At 41.1% G+C, this 25,699-nt stretch overlaps 1 protein-coding gene across 1 annotated transcript in view; it reads right to left on the reverse strand.

Moving 5' to 3' along the window:
• Positions 1-25,699, reverse strand: part of abi3bp (ABI family member 3 binding protein) — a 181,688-nt gene that overhangs the window by 137,162 nt on the left and 18,827 nt on the right. The window contains exon 2 of the mRNA XM_062974809.1: positions 7,992-8,171. Coding sequence (XP_062830879.1) covers positions 7,992-8,171 — 180 coding nt within the window. The remainder of the gene's footprint in view (positions 1-7,991; positions 8,172-25,699) is intronic.

Raw genomic sequence — 25,699 nt, forward strand, 5'->3', positions numbered from 1 at the left:
ATTCTGGGAGGTCAGAACCAGATGATATAGGACACATATGGCTGCTGTCAACAGCAGAAGTTCTTCCCCATAGCACTTGAGAATACAAAACATGGGAAATGGTGTCATCATTTATTTCTTAGCTCTACTTCCTGGAATTACGAGCTGTTGTGAAAGTAGGAAAACTCACAACATGTTGATGTCACACAAAATATTTTTCTAGGGTGGAGGGAGGGGAGGAATAAATGAAATGAAGCTTTCTTTAATTGTAAAGTATAAATCATTTTGCTTTGTTTCAGAGTCTTTGTTCTATGGCACAAGAGCAATTTTTAACAGCAGAGATATTTTTCTCTCACTTGCAAGTTTTAAAGTTATTTTCCAATCATTCATACATAGATTTTAAATACTCTAAAATCTACTTTATATATACAAGAGTAAATTCTATATGTTGAAGGGAGATTTTTGTTGTGACTCAGCCTTTGTGTGACTCTGATGAGGATTCTGGGATGCAGTTTCAAGATGATGGGATTCAGGTTCAGGATGAGTTTCCAGATGACTCTGATGGGAATGATGGGATTCAGGTGCAGAGTGTTCCTGCTGTGGGAGGTGAGGAGCATGGAGGCTTTCCCACAGGAAGAAATGATGTTGTTACTGATTATGGTTTTCAGGTGCAAGAAGCAGAAAGGGAGAGCAGCTCCCAGCCTCAGCCTGATAACACTAACGAGCCCTGTGGCCTTGAAAGCGATGAGATCTCTAGATCGGGCTAGTCGTTTGGAATTTCAGGGGTTGAGCAGAAGTCTCAGAATAGCAAATAAGAGGTCAAAGGGCAAAGAAATACCTTCATGTTATGCCATTAAAACAGTCTGCTGAGAGGGAAATCTTCGTCAAAGCAATTTCCTTACTTGAATCAAGAACCAAGTCTGCTGTCCTGTATTATCTTGTAGCCTTGATGTATTCTCGTTTCTGGGACTTTGGCTTCTTTTGAAAGGACCTTGTTTCATGCCTAATGTTTCTATGGATTTGTTTCTTACAGCCTTGTTTTTGTAACTATCTTTTGGAACCGAACTTTTACCTTTTATGAACTATATTTTTTCTATTTCCTAATAAACTACAAAAGACTACGTTCTGTGTGCAGGCTGGTGTCTTTAGCAAGGTGAAGCTAACCTGAGGTGCGACAATTTATATATGCAACTGTTGCTAAGGCTTTTGGCCTGAACTCTGGAATACCCGCTAGGTAAAGGTAAAGGTATCCCCCTGACATTAAGTCTAGCTGTGTCCAACTCTGGGGGTTGGTGCTCATCTCCATTTCTAAGCTGAAGAGCCAGCAATGTCCATAGACGTCTCCAAGGTCATGTGTCTGGCATGACTGCATGGAGCATCATTATCTTCCCGCCGGAGCGGCACCTATTGATCTACTCACATGTACTTGATTTCCAACTGCTAGGTTAGAAGAAGCTGGGACTAACAGCAGGAGCTCACCCTGCTCCCTGGATTCGAACCTTCAACAAGTTAAGCAGCTCAGTGGTTTAACCCACTGTGCCACCATACATGTTGCTGTGGCACTAAATGAGACAAGTCTTAAAAGATCATATTCTTTTTTTATGTCAGTTTCTCATTGTAGATTGGATATCTGCTGTGTGACTGAATCATATTGGAAAGTTCAGCAAAGCCCTTTCCTTTTGGCACCAGTTTCAATCATGTTGCTGTCCATAAAGTAAACACAGCAAGAGGCTTTGGAACTCTGCTTTGTACTTTAAAAACTTCTTTCTGCTGTGGTGATTGTGCTAACACTATTTTGTTGTTATTATTTCTAGAGTAACAAATTGCACACTTTTTTCTTGATTATCATTCTAAACTCACCAAGGCAAAATTGATTTCTTATTATCACAAATTCTGCTATATTAGCTGCAACTCAGCAGTGTTGGAATTATTTATGGAAACATTGAGTTCTAAGTTTCTCTCCCCTTTTCAAATGCTTAGGTTGTATCCAGCAGTATCTCTGTCAATGGAACCAACACTATTAGTACAATTAATTATTCCCCTCACTAAAGCACTATGTACTTCCTAATTTACTTTAGAGAAACTTTTGGAGAGCCAGGAGTACAAAGATTTAAAGTTGCCCGAAATAACTAGAAAGTATTTGTAAACTCCAAACCAGCTGCTCTTCTATCTATGAACACTTGTCAGTTATAATCCTGCAGGCAACCATCGTATCCCTGTGTCTGCTGTCATGTGTTGCAACAGCTTATTTTAGTATTATGTTAGCTTTCCCATATTGTACCAATCTCAAGGAACTTCAACCACTGAGTTCTCACCTACAGGACTTGCATAAAAACTTCTGTAGAAACATCCATGGAGCTAAAATATTCTTCATGTTGAAATAATCAGTCCATGAAGCATATTAGGTAATTCTTGTATCTCTTTAGCCTGGTCATCATAAATACCAAAGTAGCCCTATTACCTTGATTTTCATGAAAATACACATTTTATTCAGTATCTATTCATCCACAGGCTTTAGCAGATGAGCAGCTGTTTATACAATGTGTACAAGGGACTAACTTTAACAGATGAGAGTGTATTTTTTTTACTGTTTCATGGCCTTGCAGCATGTTTATGATATACTTGCGGTTTAAATTATAATTGCAAGGAATGTAGTGTATCATTACTTTATAAGAAAATAAATGTGTTCCGAATTTACTGAGCCATGGCTATAGATACTCTCAAGCATAGCAAAACATTACGTGAAGGTCATCAACTGTGGTTTTGTTGTGTCTAGATAGATTAGGGAGTACTTAGCTCTTCATTTCAAAATACTAAGGTAATTTCATTATTTGCTTGTTTTGAATTTTCCCTGCTACATTAATTTGTTTAATTACAGCATTTTGAAAATTGTGAATATGCTGCTGAGCTCCTTTTCCTTCAAAAGACTGGTCTCTAAAAGGTGATTTCAAGGAGAAAATATTTTTTTATCTATCCTGTCAACCACAGATTAGTATACTAAAAGACTAAGGAGGCAAATGATTACTTTTAGGTACTTTTCAGTCTGCTGAAATCAGTGGCCTTGAGTACCCAAAATCTTTATTTAGATATGGGTTATATTTCTCATGCCATAGCATCGCTCTGGATAATTACAGCTCATGGCACAAACAAGGTAATCATAGCCTCTACAGAAATACTTTAATCTATAAAAGAATAGAGAAGAGTTGTACTAGATTAGACACAACTCCAGCTTAGTCCAGAATTCTGTTGACAAAGGAGCCAAACACTTGTTCATGGGAAACCCACAAGCATGATATGAGTGCAATACTTTGTTAAGTAGCAAATAATACTTTCCAGTTTGTGTAGCCAAGGATGCATTTACTGCACTCTACAATTAATGCAGCTTGACCCTTCTTTAAATATCAGGGCTCAATGTTATAAAATCCTGGGATTTGCACTCTCCAGCAGGAAAGGCTAAAGATTATGTAAAACTACAACTCCCATTAATCCATAGCATCGAGCCATGATGGTTAAAGCACTGCTGGTAGTAGGATTTTTTTTTTGGGAGGAGGGGGTTGGAGGATTGTGTTTAATTGTATTTAATTATGTTTAAACAGTATGTTTACCAAACACACAGTACTATTTCAGTGGTTTTTTTTAATTGTATACACCTTATTTTGAATTGATCAAGTATGTGGTTGTTAGTTGCCTTGAGTCCTTTCAGGTAGAATGATGGGGTATAAATAATGTACATAAAATAAAATAATTACTGTCAAGCTGAATTAATTCTACCATTTAGATGCACCCAGATACCTATTTTTGTTGTTGAGGGAATGTATATCCATAATGAGAAATATATTTCTCCATGTCTTCAAAAACAGCCTCAGCTAAGGATAGTGTGTCTCCTCTGAATAAATGCCTGGAGGAGGTAATGGACTGGATGCGGAAAAACAAATTGAAACTAAATCCATATAAAACAGAGGTGCTTGCCATTAAGGGTCCTAATCTGGGGATGGACGTGTGTCAACCAGTCCTGGATGGGATTATCCTCCCTCTGAAAAATTGTGTCCACACTTTAGGGGTGTTTTGAGATTCATATCTCCAAATGTCAGCCCAGGTAGATGCGACAGTCAGGAGTGCTTACTATTGGCTTTGGCTAATATGCCAGCTGCTCCCCTTCCTGAATTTAAAATGGTAGTGCATGCACTGGTAACCTTAAAGTTGGACTTCTGCAATGCGTTTTACATTGGGCTTCCCTTGTACCAAGTTCAGAAACTCCAGATGGTTCAAAATACAGCAGCCAGATTGATTACGGGAACATCCAGGAGTGAGCTTATCACACCTATCCTAAAGTCACTCCATTGGCTCCCAATTAGTTTCTGGGCAAAGTACAAGGTGTTGGTTTAGGTCCAGGATACCTAAAGGATCACCTTCTCCCGTACATTCCACCCTGTACACTGAGGTTCTCTGGGGGTCAGTTACTCCAGCCTGCCAGAACCCGACTGGCAACCATCACCCAGGGGACCTTTTCATCGGCTGCCACAAGACTGTGGAACAACCTGCTGGTAGAGCTCAAACATTTAGATCAGCCGTTGGAATTTTAAAACGATGTAAAAACCTACGTCTTCCTGCAAGCCTACCCAGCCAGTCTTTAAGCATGAATTTTAAACTCATGTCATGTGTTTTGATCGCTGCCCTGTGTGATTAATGTGTATTTTACAGAAATGATCTGTATCTTTTATGGAACTGAATTTTAATGTGCTATTGTATAATTTTATAGTATTTGTGTGTTTTTAACTGTGCTGTGACCCCCCTCGAGCAGTGGGGACAGATGGATAAGAAATAAAATTATTATTATTATTATTATTATTATCATTATTATTATTATTATTATCCCCATCCTCCAAGAATTTGTTCAGCTTTACTGTAAAGATGCACAAAGAGCCAACCATGTCTACAAAAATTCTAGATTTTAATTACATATTAAAGCTTATCCAAAATAAAATAAGGATTCGGCTCTTTGTAAGCTTACTTTTAAGTAAGTGCCACTGAATATCTAGAAATATGCGTAGCTATACTATCAAGACTTGACAGATCTACCTGCCTAAATGCATAGTGGGACCAATTCATAATGGTACCAGTAGGCATTTGGACACCAGCTAGGAGTGCTGAGGCATGCTAGTAGTTCATGTCAGCATATGCTCATCAATATCCTATTACTTATCTTCCCAATCCACTAGAATTTTCCTTAATGCTTCTGTTCTATAGCTAAACAGCCACTGTGGCAGAAAATATTCAAAACTGTGGTTTTAACAACCCCAATCCAGAAGTGTATTATATTTAGCGTCCACATGAGAATGAACCACAATGATCAACAATTCCAGGTGGAGTAAGATTAACTTAGAGAGTTGCCTCAAATGCTACTCATTTGTAAAACATATGCTTTGCTTACAGAAAATCCCAAGTGGCATCTCCAAGTAGACCTCCAAAAGACTGAAACCCTGGAGAGCTGTCGTTGACAATACTGAGATAAATGAGTATAAAGCAGCTTCCTATGTAATGATGGCTACTGCACTTGGTGTTGGGACCAGAGTTGGAGAAGCTGTACATTAGAAAATTGCAATGATTACTAGTCATGCTGAATATACATCCCTTCCACTTTGACTCTAAATATTGGTTACTGGAGAATATAGGCAGAAAGTAGCTCCTTTACTCATATTCCCCTTTTTTTGCTTTCATTTCATCATAGTGGAAACTCTCTATTGGTCTGTATAAGACTTTGATCTAATTCAGCACAGCTGTTATCATGTCCTTCTTTACAGTTAATGCATGCACTTATTTAATGTATCTGTGTTTCATACAATATACTTATATTGAAACAGCAAGGTCATATGTTCATTGAATTATCAAAATATCCAGTGTTGTATCCAAGAGAAGAGGCATATTAGATATAGTGAAAATGAGTTACACATGGAAGATTATCTGTGCCATCTGTTCTTATCACTAGGATGGTTGAATATGTGTAATTGACTTGGTGGGATAGCATGTGACACAGCCAGATTGGAAATCTATTTACAGCCTATACATGACTTGTTAACTCTGGCCTGTGGAAATATCCCATGGCTACTCTTGTTAATAGCCAATGGATTGTCTGGGCAAGAATTTCAGATGTTTTGCTATAAATGTTGTTTTGACCCAGGAAATAAAGTTATTGCCGGTTGCTGGACATAGACTTTCAGCCAGATGGTTAAGGAGAAGCAAGAGAACTTCCCTAATGAAAGACTTTCCAGTATAGCTGTAAGATGTAAATAGGATGCTTTTAAGCAATATAATCTGTACAGGCTGAACTAGTGGTGTTTTTTATTATTAAAAAGGGTTTCTATCCTAACAACCTAAGAACGTTTTCTGGTAATCAACAGTATGTTTTGCAATTAGCCATGCACTGGTTGACAGTGTGTTGGTCAATCTGTTCCCTTCTAAGCTCAGTTTTGCTGCCAAAAGGGTGTGTTCACTTTTACTCAGCTCTACCTATTTCCATGGATACAAACTAGAACATCCAAATGAATTCTAGCCAGAAACAAACTTTGCTTTTTGGAACCCATGTGTTAAGTAAAATACACTCTAACAGCTTCCAAGCATTTTGGCCCAGTTTACCACCATTAGTCAGTACACTGCTTTACAATTCAGCTTTCACACCATGTCTTACATATCTGAATTCTGTTTTTTTAAAAAATATTATCTTATTCTACCTTAGGTTATTCAAAAGCATGACATCATAAAGCTATCCTGCCACTTGGTAACCACAAAAACCTTGCGTGCCATGATATATGGTGTTTGAATTATCTTCCCAAAATATGTTTTCATGCAAGATAGAGCAATACAGATATTTATTTTCATGTAGGAGAAACATATGTGAACCACCTCTACCATGCAGATTTTGATAAATTTCATCTGTTTTGCTTTTTGAGAAACTTAACTCTGTCACAATTGTTTTCTAATGTCTTTATTAAGGAATCTTAATGAATTAAGGAATTGTTTGAAATAGTTCAGATGAAATTACCTAGAATGATATAAATGCTAAGAACACAGTAATAGATAAAATTCCAAATTTAGTGGTGAAGAAGAGAGGGAAATTGTCATTAAAGAATATAACATTTATCAAATTAATCTTGAAATCAAGCAGTAACACAACAAAATGCATATTCACATTGAATCAACTAAATAAGCTAAATGTTGTAGATTTTCTAGACCATTGGTTCTTAAACTGTGGACCCCAATCTCAAATGGGGTCCCCTTAGATCAACGTTCTGGTCGTGAAAAATTTGGCAGCAATAAAAGGTTTCTGAATGCCATTTAGATAATTACACAAATCAGTTAGTAACAATGCACACTGTTTTACAATAAAGTCTGCAGAAGCTGTGTTTCCTAAAAAGGAAAATCAGCCTTTTTAGCAAGTCTTGCAAATGACAAATTATTATCAGTAAATGTTTTCTTTTTATACCTATTTTATATATACCCAGAGTCATGTAAAATATTTATTCAGTGGAAAGGGACTGCAAGCAGAAAAGTTTAAGAAGCAATGATTGTTAGTGATGACTGAAGTAAAGCTATAAAATAAATTGTCAACACACAGGTAATTTATTCAATAGGTTTACTCTACTTAAATGTAATAATAGGATTTAGGGCTCTGAGTCTAAATGTTTAAATTTTCATTTAAGGGTTATAGTGAACCCATAGTTTGAGTTAAAGATCAATAAATAAATGACTAACATGTTATCCTTGTATAGTCAACATTTTGATTGCATTAGTTTCAAATTAACCTCTTTCATTTACATATTTGGTGACTTTGGAAAACATCTATAATTGGAAATGTGCAAAGAATTTTAAAAAGCAATTCTGAACACACTGACATATCTATCACTTCTGAAATGTCAAGTCTTCTTTTCTTTAAAAGCTTTTATCCAAACCACAAATAAATATATTTCCAATCCAACAGCCATGTCTCAAAAATACAGTTCTGCAAATTGCCTTACCAACTTCAGTCATGTAAGATTTTCCATCTGCTGGTAGAGAAATATACTGGTTAGAGAAGAAGCTGCTGCCGTACCCCAAGATGAAGCCCTCCAGTTTAGTGCTTGTGCTCGGTCGAATATATCTCATGCACACTCCATCGCTAGTCACATTGATCTGAACCTTCAGGCTTTGTCGCTTGACTACAAGGGGAAAAAAACAGAAAATATGTTACCAACTAAAACAATAAATCTATTACAATCAGGTTATCTCTGTAGAGTGGGTGAACATAATGCATGGCAGGCAGGCTCGTAGCCAGGATTTTGATTCGCGGGGGGGGGGGGGGGGGGGGCTGAGTCTGAGTGAGAGAGGATCTACCCTAGGAAACCTTTTCTATTGTTATCCCAATACCCCCATGCATGCATATGGGATATATTGAGCATGGTGATCAGATCATGATATGAATAAACATAACAGTTTAAATAATAAATGTAAGGCCTTCTCACGGACCACCCTGAGAATTTTGGGGAGGGGGGGGCTGAAGCCTCTCAAGCCCCCTCCCCCTGGCTACATGCCTGCAACAAAGGGTTGTGAATTTCTTGCAGCCAGCCCCAATTAACAGTCTGGCTGGAGCTCCTTCGACCAGATAATGTTTCTGAACATGCTCCATGTAGAACACATTACAGTAACTCAAATGGGATTTAACTGAGGACCTCATCACATGGAGGTCCTTGATGCAGGGGATAGAGGGAGGATCTGTAGTGCAGCGGGGCAAATCATGGGACAGTGGGGCAAACCTTTCTGGCATGCTCCCACACTGTCCCCATGACTTTTAATCTGAACACAGGTAGTCTCTGTGATGACCCATGGGCCTTGTAGTCCTGCTCAGGACATTGTAATTCCTGATGAAGATGAAAACTTGGGTTTTTTACCTTCCCAGTCTGAACTGGATTCCTCTCAGCCAGATCTTTCCCAGGCAGATCTGGGAACCTTGCACCTGCAAGAAAGTTGTCTCCCAGAAGTATGTCAAACAAGCCCAGAGCCTACTTCTCCCGTATTCTTGCGCCGGGAGTTTTGTAAACAACAGAGAAGTTTGGATTCAGCTTCGCGCAGGAGTGCGAGGATTGCAGCTAAGAATGTGGCCAATTAAGACTGCTTCTCGTGAGAATCTTTGGGGAGTCTCACATCTGGTCTCAGAGTTAGCTTTCGGTTCTGATTCCCAGAGAACTGCTTCGGCGGGAAAGCTAGACTCTATTTAGGTGTTTTACCCGCGTAGTAACTTCGCGGAGTCAATTCGTCAGCCTTCGGAGCGAGTTGTGTCTGGACAGCGCGCTCCGATTCAAGCCTCGCTCCTGCTCAAGCCTTGCCTTGCTATCCAGCCTTCGCCTTGCTTCCCAGCCTTGTTTATCTACGGACTTTGCCTTGTTTCCCAGGATCAATCCTTGCCTTGTTCCACGGATTTATCAAGTTATTCCACGGACCTTGTTCTTGTTCTTAGTTACCTTGTTCCACGTTCAAGCCTTGTTTCAAGTATCAAGTTATTTCCTAGCCTCGCTCAAGTTTCATGGACTAAAGGACCTTGTCATCTCCCCTCACTTTGCTTGGCAAAGTGAGTGTTTCGGTTATTGGATTACAACTTTGGACCTTAATATTTCTTATTGGACATTGCTTTTTTGGACTAATTCTGACCTTTCCTGAAAGGTCTAATTCTGAACTATTTTCTACACTTGTTTTTATTAACTTTATATATTCCTTCAATAAAGATATTAGATAGATTCTGGCCTCTGTGTATGGTTATTGGTGCTCTGCAGCCTGGGTCGTGACAGTTTGACTCCGCCACCCTAAGCACCAATTAACCTCGGCCAGAATGTCTACCGGAGTCGTACCTGGGCCGAGCGGCCAGCCGATTACCTACACCATCGACAAGGAAGAGGTGGACCGAATCCGTGATAAGCTCAATGCACAGGATGGAGAAATAAGGGGTTTGAAGGAACGCGGAGTTCGTCTTCCGGCCATGGCGTTGCCAACCAAGTTTACTGGAGAAGCTTCTAAGGTTCATGTCTTCCGTCGCCAATGTCAAGCTTATCTGGAGGCCCGTGCTGCCGAGTTTCCCCAAGAAGACATCAAAGTGGCATGGGTTTACAGTCTTCTAGACGGGCCAGCGGCCAGCTGGGCGACGGCACTGTTCGACCAAGCCTCTCCACACCTAAGATCAGCGCAACACTTCTTGGACCACCTCAAGGAGACTTGGGGAATCGAGGACAATTTGGAGGCAGCCGGTCACAAACTCCGTTGCCTTTTCCAAGGAGACAGACCTATGTCTCAGTATATAGCCGAGTTCCGAGTGCTGGCCCACAACACCGGCTGGAACGATGTAGCCCTCAGGGGACAATTCCGGGAGGGTCTCAACATTGAAATGCTGGAAGAAATCTCCAAGGTGGATCCTCCCCAGACCCTCGAGGCACTCATTGATCAATGTTTACGGGCTGAAGTCATGATTGCCAACAGGAAACAGTGGGTTCGAGGCCAGGGCAGTAGAGCCGGGGCAAAACCCCCCGCTCCCGCCAGCGTTCAGCCACGTCCGGTGTGGAGACCCCCACCGCCAACCCCATACCCCAGAGGAGGCGAGGAGGTGCCGATGCAGTTGGGCAATGTGCGTCCCAGACTAGATGCCGCCGAGAAGGCCCGTCGTCAACGCTTAAACCTCTGCTGGTACTGCGGGAACGGGGGCCACTTCGCCAGAGAGTGCCCAGCCAAAGGGAAGCCTGCCGCCCGTCTTGCGGCGGCGTCCTCCACGGAGACGAAGGCGTCTGAGCCGACTGGCACACAGCCGGCGGGGGAAGCCAACGACCGGGTGTAGAGAGGCTCGCCAACCCGGTCAAAAAATCCATCCAAGAGCCGCCAACCGGGGTCCTGTTCCTTCTCGTGGTCACATTATGGTCAGCAAAAAGGGGACCCGTCATGATCCACGCCATGATAGACTCTGGAGCTACCAACAATTTCATCGATAGAGAGTATGCCGACTCTCTGGGATTACAATATCATGATTTCAAGAATGCCCGTGTGGTGCAAGCCATAGACGGCCGTCCCCTCAAGACGGGCCCCGTAAGTCAGTGGTCGGAACCCACCAGGATGTGGATAAGGGAACATATGGAAGAGATTTCCTTCTTTGTTACCGAGGTTCCCCATTTCCCTGTGATTTTGGGAATTCCATGGCTGACTCTCCACGACCCTAACATCTCCTGGTCCAACAGAGAACTGCAGTTTGCTTCACCGTATTGCCAAAACCATTGCCTCGTAGCCAAGGTATGCCATGCCACAGACACCGAGCCCATCATCACCTTGCCAAAGAAGTACTCCGAGTATTGGGATGTATTCAATGAGAAAGAAGCCGAAAAATTACCCCCACATAGACCTTATGACTGTGCCATTGACTTGGTGGAGGGGGCCCCGATCCCGCGAGGGCATCTCTACTCCCTGACTGAACCAGAGCAAGAAGCTCTCAGGGAATTCCTAGAGACAAACCTTCGCAAGGGATTCATCAGACCCTCTCAATCCCCAGCCGCCTCCCCAGTGATGTTTGTGAAGAAGAAGTCAGGGGAACTACGCTTGGTGGTGGACTACAGAGCATTGAACAATATCACCAAGCGGAACAGCTATCCCCTGCCCTTAATCTCGGATCTACTGGATCGGCTTCGAGGAGCCAAGGTTTACACCAAGCTGGATCTTCGGGGGGCTTACAACTTAGTTCGCATCAGGGAAGGGGACGAGTGGAAGACCGCCTTCCAGACCAAATTCGGATTATTTGAGTCCCGAGTTATGAATTTCGGTTTATGCGGAGCCCCCGCAACGTTCCAGCATTTTGTCAATGACATTTTTCAGGACTATCTAGACAGGTTCTTGATAATCTACCTGGACGATTTTTTGGTGTTTTCCAGATCACAATCAGAACATGAGAACCACGTCAAAATGGTGTTACAACGATTGCGGGATCATGGACTTTATGCCAAGCTGGAAAAATGCGCTTTTGATCTACAAGAGGTAGATTTCCTTGGTTACCGCATCTCGCCTCTAGGGCTTTCCATGGATCCAGCCAAAGTTTCAGCAGTATTGGAATGGCGGGCGCCAACTAACAAGAAAGAGGTGCAGCGTTTCTTGGGGTTCGCGAACTACTACCGCAAGTTCATTCCAGATTTTGCCCGCTGGTCCGACCCCATCACTAGCTGCATCCGTGGAAAGCAGCCTTTCCGCTGGACTGATCAAGCAGAGAAAGGGTTCCAGCAACTAAAGAAACTATTCACCTCCCAGCCAATTCTACAGCACCCAAATCCTGGAACCCCTTTTGTGGTGCAAGCGGACGCCTCTGATGTGGCAATTGGGGCTGTACTCTTACAACCGGTGGGAGATCACCTCCACCCCTGTGCCTTTTATTCTCGTCAACTAACCACACCAGAGAGGAATTACACCATTTGGGAAAAAGAACTACTGGCCATAAAGGCAGCCTTTGAAACTTGGAGACATTGGCTAGAAGGGGCCAAATTTCCCATTGAAGTCCACACTGATCATCGTAATCTAGAACATCTAAGAACTGCCCGCAAACTAAATCAGAGGCAGCAACGTTGGGCTTTATTCTTTGAACGTTTCAACTTCCAGATCCATTATGTGACCCCAGCCCAAACCAAGCAAGCAGACGCCCTGTCACGTAAACCGGAATACGCTGCAGGACGCAAGGAGACCTTTGAATCCCAACTGCTACAACCTGAGAACTTTGCCACGCTCACGGTGGGGAACACCAAATCCATTCCCATTGGTTCAACTTCCCCTACTCCAGGACCCATCTGTGCTCAAGAAATCAGGGCTAGTCAGCAAGCAGATGCCTGGGCGCAGGACCAACTTCGCCAAGGTCTGCTTTTCCCCTTTTCGCTTAAAGATGGGCTGCTCTGCTATAGAAATCATGTTTATATCCCACCCGGACCGGGCAGGGAAAAAGCGCTTCGTCTGTGTCATGACTGCAAACCAGCAGGACACTTCGGACTATTTAAAACTATGCATTTGATCCTAAGGGATTTTTGGTGGCCCAAGATCCGCAAGGATGTGGAAAAATATGTCAACACCTGCCCAGTATGCCAGCGCTCCAAGATACGAAGGGAGAAGCCCTCAGGGCTTTTACACCCCCTTCCTACCCCATCTCGCCCATGGGAAATAATTTCCGCGGATTTCATCACTGACCTACCACCTTCCTGTGGATTCACCACGATCTTAGTGGTGGTGGACCTATTCACCAAGTTAGCCCATTTCATTCCCTGCGAAGGCCTCCCCACGGCCAAGGAAACTGCGGATCTATTTCTTCAACATGTTTTCAGACTACATGGATTGCCCAAGAGTTTAGTCACAGACCGTGGATCTCAATTCACCTCTCGTTTTTGGAAGGCACTACAAAAACTATTGGGCATAGACTCTCGCTTATCTTCAGCTCATCATCCCCAAACAGATGGGCAAACGGAGCGCACCAATGCCACTTTGGAGCAGTATCTTCGCTGTTATGTAAACTATCAACAGGACAATTGGGCTTCTCTGTTACCACTGTCTGAGTTTGCCTACAACAATGGAGTTCAAGCTTCTACAAAAGAAACGCCGTTCTTTGCAAACTACGGCTTCCATCCACGTTTCTTCCCCCCTGTCATTGAAACTTCAGAGGTTCCCGCAGCAGAGGATTGGCTGCAGGAACTCACAGCGGTGCAACAACTTTTGCTCCAGCAACTGGATCAAGCCAAGGAGGACTATAAACGCCACGCTGACAAACATCGCCAGCCGGGCCCCGAAATCAAGGTAGGAGATCGGGTTTTCCTGTCCACTCGCTTTCTGCCCTCCCACCGCCCTTGCCGGAAGTTAGATGCCCGTTTCATTGGTCCCTATCCAGTGGTGGCGCAATTAAACCCCGTGACTTTCAAACTCCAACTTCCGCGTTCAATGCGCATTCACCCAGTGTTTCACCGTTCCCTGCTCCTTCCGGCGGATGGTGTGCGACCTGATACAGACCAACCGGCCCCCCCTCCTGTTTTGATGAATGGGGAGGAGGAGTTCGAGGTTGAGGACATTTTGGATTCTCGCTTTCACCGCCGCCGCCTACAATATCTCATTGACTGGGTGGGTTTTGGCCCTGAGGAACGCTCTTGGGAAGACGCCTCCACAGTCCATGCTCCTGATCTAACCCGTCGCTTTCATCAGACCTATCCCACCAAACCACGACCTCGCGCCTCGGGGAGAGGGCCCCAGTTTGGGAGGGGCCTTGAGGAGGGGGATAGTGTGATGACCCATGGGCCTTGTAGTCCTGCTCAGGACATTGTAATTCCTGATGAAGATGAAAACTTGGGTTTTTTACCTTCCCAGTCTGAACTGGATTCCTCTCAGCCAGATCTTTCCCAGGCAGATCTGGGAACCTTGCACCTGCAAGAAAGTTGTCTCCCAGAAGTATGTCAAACAAGCCCAGAGCCTACTTCTCCCGTATTCTTGCGCCGGGAGTTTTGTAAACAACAGAGAAGTTTGGATTCAGCTTCGCGCAGGAGTGCGAGGATTGCAGCTAAGAATGTGGCCAATTAAGACTGCTTCTCGTGAGAATCTTTGGGGAGTCTCACATCTGGTCTCAGAGTTAGCTTTCGGTTCTGATTCCCAGAGAACTGCTTCGGCGGGAAAGCTAGACTCTATTTAGGTGTTTTACCCGCGTAGTAACTTCGCGGAGTCAATTCGTCAGCCTTCGGAGCGAGTTGTGTCTGGACAGCGCGCTCCGATTCAAGCCTCGCTCCTGCTCAAGCCTTGCCTTGCTATCCAGCCTTCGCCTTGCTTCCCAGCCTTGTTTATCTACGGACTTTGCCTTGTTTCCCAGGATCAATCCTTGCCTTGTTCCACGGATTTATCAAGTTATTCCACGGACCTTGTTCTTGTTCTTAGTTACCTTGTTCCACGTTCAAGCCTTGTTTCAAGTATCAAGTTATTTCCTAGCCTCGCTCAAGTTTCATGGACTAAAGGACCTTGTCATCTCCCCTCACTTTGCTTGGCAAAGTGAGTGTTTCGGTTATTGGATTACAACTTTGGACCTTAATATTTCTTATTGGACATTGCTTTTTTGGACTAATTCTGACCTTTCCTGAAAGGTCTAATTCTGAACTATTTTCTACACTTGTTTTTATTAACTTTATATATTCCTTCAATAAAGATATTAGATAGATTCTGGCCTCTGTGTATGGTTATTGGTGCTCTGCAGCCTGGGTCGTGACAGTCTCAAATGTTCAGAATTCCCCGTCGTAGAACACTTTGATGATGAAACCAGCACAGAGCCCCCCACACTGAGAAGTAGTATGCGTCATGCAATAAGATCCAGTTGGCTCTGTGCTGGGTGCATTAGAGAAGTGGTCTACAATGGGGAATTTTCCAAACGTGATGAGGTCCTAAGGCATGTATTACCATGGCCAAATCTGACATCTCAAGAAACAGGCACAGTTGGTGCACAACCCCTGACTACATGCCTGATGGCAGGTGAATAATGAATGGTAGCCAAAGATATTTCTGGGGGGGGGGAATCAAAATTGTTATTATATATGTAATCAAATGCCTCACCAAGTACGTTGCATGTAATATGTTTTAAAAAGAAGTTCACATGACTTCTTTAAGAGTAATCGATCTGTATTTTCTTTAATTCTACTCAGTATGAAAAGTGAAAAGCTTCAGGATTACTGTTATACAGATACACTTCAAATAACTCCTGGGCATTATTTTAACGTGAGAGCCAGAAATAGCATGGAAAGAACAAGGATAGGTTCTTATAGCACCAAAAAGAAAAGCAGTTCAACATGTTTCAGCCAGCTTTGTATTTAAAACTGATAATATGACACATGACACAAAACAGCCAGAACAGGTAAGCCTTGTGTAAGGAAACCAAAACATTCTAACCCATTAAAGACCACGTGAAGTCTTTTTTCAAAATGCATTTCTTACATGTGTTCCCCTTTCTTTCTTTCTATTTTGCTGGACAGGCTTACTCTGTCAGAGGCATAGTCTCTTGAGGTATGTCTATATTTATCAGTTGAAATACCCATGGGCTATTCTTTGAATGACCTGAATTTCTTTTGCTTATCAGTCTTAATTGTTATCACCTTATGCTCAATCATTTATTTAAACAATGTTTGTTTGCAGTTTACTTTGTTGACTGGCATATTCATTTAAATCACTTTATTAATTTCATCCATTGTTCTGTGATAATGTGATTGTATGATCTTGTGAGGTAAGAAGCTATGCTGATATGGTAGGGTTTTCCAGTCAACCAGATATTCACTAAGGAGCCAGACTAAGGCTGGAGTACTGTTAGGGACATTTGCATGTATATATCTCCCCTTCTCGTGCAGATGTCATTTTAAGGATTTATTCAGTGGTTGGTATTCCTTTTTTCCTTCATCAATACTAAAAGTTACAGAATGGGCTACAGAAACGGAATCTATTAAGGACTACATGACGAAGTGGGCATCACAAATTGGACATAAAGTTGGAAGATTGAAAGAAGGCCTGGAATGTCAAATTAAGATATACCTATTCAAGTGACCTTAAGGAGAACTGGTATAAAATGTTCTACCAGTGGTATATGACACCACAACAATTAGTAAAGTGCTACAGAAGCATTTCAAACAAATGTTGGAAATGTGAGAACAGCCTGGGTCATTTTTCCACATGTAGTGGGGCTGCAAATGAGCAAAAACGTTCTGAAATATACATAAAACTACACAAGAAATAACGAAAATAGAATACCAATTAAAACCAGAATATTACTTATTAGGAATGTTCAATATAAAACTAGATAAGAATCAAGAAATTCTATTAACCTACTTGACAACAGCTACTAGAATCACCTACGCAAAGAAATGGAAACTCAAAGATATCCCAAATGAGGAAGATTGGACATTGAAAATATGGGACATAATGAACATGGACTATCTAAGATATTTCCTATCAGTCCATCAAGGCAAACCAAAGAAAGCAACAGACTGGACCCTAGTTAAAAATATTTACTCACAGGAAAGACTACTTGGCAAACTTAAAAACAGAGTGGGACACAAGAGAAGTTCTAAAATAGACTTATTATCCAGTTGGATAATTTGGAAGTCACGAGAAATCTTTTTCTCTCTCTTTTTCTTTTCTTTTCTTTTTCTTTTTTTTCTCTTTCCGATGTCCCACCTGTTTCCCCCTCCTAAACCGACCCATAACCGCCAACCCTACCCTACCTTACTAATACACCCCCACTTCACTCCAAACTTCCTTTTTTATGAATGTCACCTATCAACATTTTAATAAAATGTTTTCTAAAAAAGCAATACTAAAAGCCTGCCCTTTACTTACTGAAAAGCTCTTAAAGCCACCTTGTAAAGCCATTCTGTGTTTTGAAGCAGGAAGGCAGGCAGGCTTAAAGAAACATCCGGCCATGTCCCCATAGCCAGGCACAAAATGATAACAGCAGAGAGATCCACTGGGGTTCTCCAAAAGTCCCATTTCACATATCTACTTGGGTTTAGCAAAATCCATACTTGAGGACAGAAATGGAAATGGTGATGGTTTGGGATGATATAAATCAGACACTGTCATTGTTATGTTGCTGCTATCATAATTTTAAAGAGCTACTTTTAATTTTTGAATAAGTTTTAATGTTTATATTGGAAAGTGTTTATAAAGGTTGTATATTACTGATGTCATGGCCTATGGCTAGTACAATAAACAATTCATTCATTCATATCTACTTGGGTTATCGCTGTCGGAGAAACATGGAATGAATATTCAACGTGGCTTCATGGATATATTAATATGTCAAGAGTACATACTTCAGCATGGTGTAGGTGGACATGTAGATATTTATATTACACTGAGGGGAGGGAAGATTGAGGCCTCAATGTGCCAAATAGATACTGGAAGAGGATCTCTCACAGGCAATGACAGTGGCACTTAGAGTTAATATTATTGAATGCCTTGTACCTTGAAACCCCTATGACAAGATAATTCGCAATGAAACAAGAAATAGTACCAGAAGAGGAGACTCCCAATTGGGAAGGCATTCGGACAGCTTCTGAAGAATAGCAAAGGACATGTATGAGTACTGCTATATCTACTGATGAAACTATACTCAAGTCAAAGATATGTCCACCTAGTGACATGCTCAGTAGTGAAAGCAGTACAACATATGTAGTAGGAACATGAAATGTGACAAGCACAAATCAGAGAAAGCTAGAATTGCAAAACAAGAAATGAAACACATAGCCATAGTCATATGTGGTATGAGCAAGCTAAAGTGGACAAGAACAGGACATTTTTAGTCAGATAATTATACAGTGCTTTACTCTGGAAAGGACCTTCAATGAAGAAATGGGGTGAAATGAATATAGTCAGGCAAAATGTGGCAAAAGATGTAGCCAAACTGAATGGTCAAATAATAGACTCCATAATTGGAAACAAAAGATGCCCTCTACAAAAAACAAAACAAAAACAAAACCAGGAGCATACTGAGTCAAAATGCAAACATCCCTGTAGAATTTAAAGACCATATGAAGAAGATTAACACTAAGCCTAATGGACCGAGAACCAGACGAATCTAAATCAAAACCAAGGATGTGAATCATGAAATCAAAAGACACTCCAGTCAAAAAGTATAGAAAAGCATAATTAGATGATATATGAAACTCTTCAAATGGTTAAATAGAGGAAATAAGCAAAATTAAAAGATAACAAAAAAGAGTCAAAATACATAAGGACAAAGAAAATTATTGTTTAAATCTGCAAAGAAACAGAAGATGACAAAAAGACATTCCACAAAATTGAGAAATAAAAGGAAACAAAGTATGAGTAGAGATTCTATCTGATCAAGAGAAAAATGCATTGTATTATCAAAACAAAATAAAAAAAACCCATAGAAACAATAGTCTATAAAAGAGATGAAAGGATAATAAGGACATAATTTGAAGACGAACCCATAATCTTAAAAAGTGATATGGAAATGTCTTACAAAGCATTTGGGAGAAACAAATGACCAGGAACAGATAACATACCAAATAGAGCTGTTTCAATCTATAGAGAGAATTTTAATCAAAACTTGCTAACAAATGTGGGAAACAAAACAATGGATGTGTGTAGGTTTTCTGTAAAGTGTGTGGCTCAATTGTTGATTTGGTTTGTGGCTGACTAGGGGTGGTTCCACCCAGGGCTTTAATCCGCACCCAATCTGGTTTCCTAAATCCCATTGGGCCCAGGTTGAAGTCCACACACATCCCCCCAACATCCATGCTTTTCGGGGGGAGGGGCTGTGTCCAGATGCCCTACCAGACTTTCCGGCATGGCACTCAGACATAAAACAAAAGCCCCCAGAAAAGTATTTTAAAAGAAAATAACTTACCTGGCCGCCATTACTGTGCTTCTGGCCCTCTCCTGACACGTAAAAATGATGCACCAGGAGAAGAGGGGCCAGGAACAATTTCCCTCCTCCCCCTCATCCTGACTCATCATTTCTATGCGTTTGGAGAGCTCTGGTAGCATGGTAATGGCAACTGGGTAAATTATTTTCTTTTAAAAGGCTTTCTGGGAGGGTTTTGGAGAGAATTGCAGCTTTCTTGAATTTTGGGGGCTCCAGGAACCCCAAAAACCCAAGACAGCTGTTTGTATGGGCGCTGGAAGTCATGCAACACAACCCTTGGGCCCAATCCACACAGCACCCACAGCTGCAAAGACCAGGGTCTTTCCAGCTGTCAAATTACTTTGGGACAAAGCAGGGTTTTCCTGCTTTGTCCCAAATTAATTCATTTTTACTTGAGGCATTGTTTGGATGCCCCAGCGAAAAACACAGGCGGGCGCACATTTTAGGCACTGTCTGGATGTGTCCTAGGACATCTAGAAATAGTAGTTTTCCTTTATTTTCTTTTTCCATGGTAAATTGGATGGATGGATGGATGTTGAAGTGGGAATGATTGTATATAGAGTTGTTTAAATGTAATTGAGTTATAGTGTTGCAATGTGAGCTGGAGATTGCATCATGCTGTCTGCTGTCCACTATGCGAGTTTGTAAAGAGTTAACTGTGTATTGCATCAGACAGCAGGGGTGGTTATAAATAGCTTGCTGTGTTATCTGCTCTCCCCTCTGCCCTCTGCTCTCTGCACTCTGTCTGTATATATCGTCTTGAGAGTTATCCGTTTGTGAGTAAATCTTGTATAGAAAGCCAAACAGGCTTCAGCCTATTTATTGGTGCCAGTGATTCTTCGTTGATCTTCTGCTGCATGTGTGTTTATTCAAACCGCGCGCTCTGACAATGGATGTTGTTGATGTGGTCCAGGAAGTTGTTCAGTTCTTCTTCTCCATGGCTCTAAATGTATTTTCCATATATCGGAACCATATAGTGGGTTCTTTTGGTGCTGTTTCCAGGGCTTGTTTCTCAAAGTGTTCCATGTAAAAATGACAGGGCTAAGAGGGCTCCCCATGGCACACTGATAGATACCTACATAAAAAAACTCCAACCATCACCCAGGGGGAAAAAAAGAAGCATAATAAAAGAACTGGTGGATCTCGCAAACTGGATTTGTGAACCTCACCTCCTCCAAGGTGAACTGAACCACCTAAACTGGTCTCTACAGGCCAATGGGTACTCTACGACAGACTTTTGAAAAACTGCAAGACCAAGAACATGCCACGAGAGTAAAGACAAAGATCCACCTAGAGTAAAAGTGTTCTTACCATACATCAAGGGAACCACTGACCGCATAGGGAAGTTGATGAAGAAACACAACCTACAAACAATCTACAGACCTACAACAACAACAACAACAATACTTTCTGGACCGCCTTCTCTCCCCGAAGGTACTCAGGGGGGTTTACAGACACAAAACAAAAAGGCAAATGTTCGATGCCTCAAATGAATATAAACACATCAAAATAAGAAAATTCAACAAATGCTACATTCAGTAAAAGATAAGAGGGATCCTCCAGCCACTGTAGGAGTCTACCCTATACCATGCAGCTGTGGACACAGACCATATAGGCACCGCATACAGTGTCCAAAGAACATGAAAGGCACTGCAGACTAATTCAGCCAGAGAATTCAGCCATAGCAGAGCACTTAATGAACAAACCTGGACACAGAATATTATTTGAGAACATAAAAATTCTGGACCACTCTGACAGCATTTATGTCAGACTACACAGAGAAGGCACTGAAATCCACAAGCATGTGGACAATTTCAACAGAAAGGAGGAACTATGAAAATGAATAAAATCTGGTTACCGGTATTAAAAAACACCAGAATAAAGACAGGAAATAATGAACACCACTCAAAAGCAGGAGAACTCCAGACAGCAAACAATTGAGTGCCAGTTAACACCTCCCAAACAGTGGATGCCTTCAGGCAACAGAGGCCAGGCTACCTTTATGCAGACACCCTCACTGATTGACTTGGCAGCTTCATGGTGATTCAATACTATTCAAGCTTGCTAATTGCAACATTCACGCTTCAAACATATAAGAGTTCTTTCTCCCAATCTGGACATTACACACACACACACACACTCCACTTGCTTCATTGCCAACAGAACTTCCGAAGATGCCTGATGCAAGCTAAATATCAGGAGATAATATTACTGGAACATAGCCATACAACCCGAAAACTTCACAGCAATCCAGTGATTCTGCCCATGAAAGCATTAGACAATACATTTTTTTGCTTATTTGTCTCATTAAATAGAACTCTTCCTTACTTAATGCTCAAAAGGAGATATAAATAAACACTTGAAAATGCATTTTTTTAAACGTAGGCAATTATAATAAAATAAAAAGTATGGTATGCGCCATCAGCAGTAGAAAGTATTCATGCTACTGCGGTACAATCTTCAAGAAATTAAACTTCAAGAAATCTGGCAATTTTAAATGCTGTTTGGATTATTAATCATTCTGACACATTTCCCTGTACAGGGCCAATGTTATAATTCCCAGTAACATAACACTCTCTTTTCTAGTACTTACATAAACATTCATACTAATTAAATGACGCTGTCACATACACTACGGACCATTGGCGCCTGTTTGCTATTACCAAAATGTGAGATACTGAATTGCTTTTCTGGACAATGCTCTTGTCATGAAACAGGTGTAATTCAATCCACATCAAACAGCAGAATTCTTAAGTATTCTAATGTAGAGCTTACTCCCAAGTACGTTGGTATAAAACAGCAGCCTACACATTATTATTTTGATCCAAAACATTGAAATACTTATTGCTTAGTTAAATACTGAGATCAGGTTTTGGATTCAAGGCAACTTATAGTCATGAGTTCAACACTTCTCATTGTAATTCATTCTCTGTAATGTTCACCTGGGTCTTGTGGGCAATGCCCACAAGTGTGCACATATTTATGTACTAAGAAAATTATGGGAAAGTTTATTACTACCAAATTAAACATTGCCCAAACAAAATTTTCAGCCCAGTTTTCCAGATTGCCCCTTTTTTTGCCATAGAGAGAAGGAGGGTTTTGCCTGGCATCAACGTAATGGGCAGTTGCATTTCTAATGAATAGAGGTGCAATATCAAAGGTGCTCCATTTGGTATATATCTATGATGAACAATAACATGATTTCAGTGGAATAGAGAGTTTGTGTGATTTTTTTTTTCATGTCAGGAGTGACTAGAGAAACTGCAAGTCACTTTTCGTGTAAGAGAATTGGCCGTCTACAAGGACGTTGCCCAGGGATGCCCAAATGTTTTGATGTTTTTACCATCCTTGTGGGAGGCATCTCTCATGTCCCCACATGGAGCTGGAGCTGATAGAGGAAGCTCACCTGTGCTCTCACCGGGTTGGATTCAAACCGGCAACCTTCAGGTCAGCAACCCAGCCTTCAAGTCATCAGTCCTGCCGGCACAAGGATTTAACCTACTGCACCACTGGTGTCTCCTAGTTTGTATGATAAAGTCCTTAGCTGAATTCTGGATGCATAGAATTGTCTGTATACACAGCTTTATATTTTGCTAGGCTTTTGCACCTGAATGTGAAACCAAGTAGCTGATTATCTATTTGAGAAAATTATTATTGCCAAAAGGCATTGTTACAGATCTTACTGAGGTCAATGGCAATATTCCCGCTCATTTTAGTGGAACTGGCTTATATTCATTGAGGGGAAATTCCTGAAGAATTTCGTCTTTTCTGTATCCAAAACCAATTGAGCGTCCTGACTCCATAGTTTGGAAATAGGCAGATGAATAAAAGGGATATCTGTACTATTTAAATGTCAGTATCAGTCCATCTGTACAATGCCCATGAGAGCTGCTGAAATTAACATGCTAAAATTCATTTCATAGTTAAGACTTAGGGTCATTCTGCTCTTTGTATTTCCTCCCTTTTGCTTTCTCTCTAAAGGTCCCCATAGTACTGTTGGGAAGGAAAGAAACTAACATGGCATGTCAAAGTAGTTAACAAGAAAACTTGTTTAATTTACTGAATGAAGTAAAGATTTGGTATCTTTTGCTGGCTTGTAATACAATACGTGACAAATGTCGAGATGTTAGAGTGAACTTTGGCATAGTTTTACCTTTCAAGTGAAATACTGAGCTGAGTTCTCCCACACATTTGCTAATAAATAAGATATTAATATCTAGATTAAATCTTGACATATCATATTCAGCCCTTAAATGGTGCACACAATTATTTTAGATTCAAAAAATTGCCTCATTCAAATGTTAGGTAGGTAAAGGATTTCCCCTGACATTAAATCTAGGGTCCGACTCTAGGGATTGGTGGCTCCTTTCCCATTTTCAAGCTGAAAAGCTGGTGCTGTCCATAGACATCTCCAAGGTCATGTGGCCTGCATGACTGCATGGAGTGCCATTACCTTCCCAACAGAGTGATACCTATTGATCTACTCACATTTGCATGTTTTCGAACTGCTAGGTTGGCAGAAACTGGGGCTAACAGTGGGAGCTCACCCTGCTTGTCAAATTCAAACCGCCAACCTTATGGTTGGCAAGTTCAGCAGCTCAGTGGTTTAACCCACTGCACCAAATAATTCATAGAATTCATGACTGACAATTACAGAATTATGGCTGAAAGCTGGAAGCTTGTGATATATGAAACGTGGCAAGTACAGTGGTAGAAAATTTGACATATCACCTTCACTCCTCACAGCACGGCATGGTTACATCTTATAAACACAGAAATCCTTATTACTTTTCTGGGATGACAGTTGAACTGAATGCTAAGTTGTTAATGTTAATGTTAAATTTCCCATGCATCTGTCTATATAGAAGCCAATGGCATTTAAAGCCCATTTGGTTCAATTTTTCTAGGGATTTCATTTCTGAGTTTTCTAAGTTAGCCTGGATCAGCTCCCTGTAGGTTAACCAATACCCTTGTAGGGTGTTCTCCCTTTTGTAGTATGCCTCATGTGGGGACATCCACTCCGGTGTCATTGTGTAAATACTTTTTTATATCTGTTCCTGGTGTTTAGAATTGGTTTCTATATGTAATGGTCATTAAATATGCCTGCTGGTTTGGCCTTTTGTATGTCCAAATATGCATGCCATCCAAATGGGAGGTTTATGCCTTCTAAATCTAGTAACTCATTGTCTTCTAGGGTCACCCATTTTTTAATCCAATCCAAACAGCACGTATGAAAGTAGACTTGTAAATTTGGAATAGATAAGCCACCTCTTCAAACAATTTTTTTTTTGCATATGATTCTTTTTTTGGTCTTCTTTTTACTATGTATTTTAATAGATGTTCTCAACTGCTACACCATAACTATAATTACAACAGATTTCTTGATTGAAATAAGACAAATAATTGACCCATTTTAGCTATGAACAGCATGGCTTATGATTTTTTGTTTGTCTACATTAGAACATTTCAGGGCATTTCATAAATCTGTATTCAGTTTAATGAGCTGTAGTAAATGTTAGTTCTCAATGAAAATCAGAAACTGCACTGTAGCTAGTCCCAGCTAGAAAGCAATAAAACCTTTGATGGTGACTTTGGTCATTTTATTCATTTGGAGAGCTTAAAGTTTCTTGGGGTTCCTTTGCAGGAAAAGCCCTGATTTAAATTCCATTACAAATAATTGGAGTTTTCCTCTTACTCATCTCCTCATTAAACACCAGTCTTTTGACACAACATCATACACATGGCATCCATCTTTTTTATAGGATACAGAAGTTTAGCAACATAGTTTGATCCTCAGCAAGTGAAGTGGTTGTCCTTAGTTGAACCTGCATGTACGATTCAACTTTACTTCAAACTAAACAATCAAGCATCACAATCACATTTTCCCAAACAACTTAGAACTTTCCTGTCAAGCAGTTTTGTCAGAATGAAGGTTGACCTCTGGTATGGGAGAAGAGGCTGCCTAAAACATTGTTACAACTGGTCCTAAATGTCCCCTTTCACTTATGTAAATTCCATAGATTCAACAGGTCTCTTCTAATTGGGCTTGACAGTGGGATTATTGTATATACCCATATGTAAGTTTAGACATTTTAGTTAAAAAAGCAACCTCAAAAATATGGGTTGTCTTATCCATGGATCAATATTAGTACAATATTAGTACTATACCTTGATATTAATATAAAAAAATTGATGCCCCTAATCTGTGGCGGGGAAAACAGGGATAGGTTACATCTCAATGTGCACCTAAGGCACCCCTTTGTGGTGTTTGCCATGGGTGGGAACTCTTAT

The sequence above is a fragment of the Anolis carolinensis genome, chromosome 3, assembly GCF_035594765.1.
Source record: "Anolis carolinensis isolate JA03-04 chromosome 3, rAnoCar3.1.pri, whole genome shotgun sequence".
Classification (NCBI taxonomy): Eukaryota; Metazoa; Chordata; class Lepidosauria; order Squamata; family Dactyloidae; genus Anolis; species Anolis carolinensis.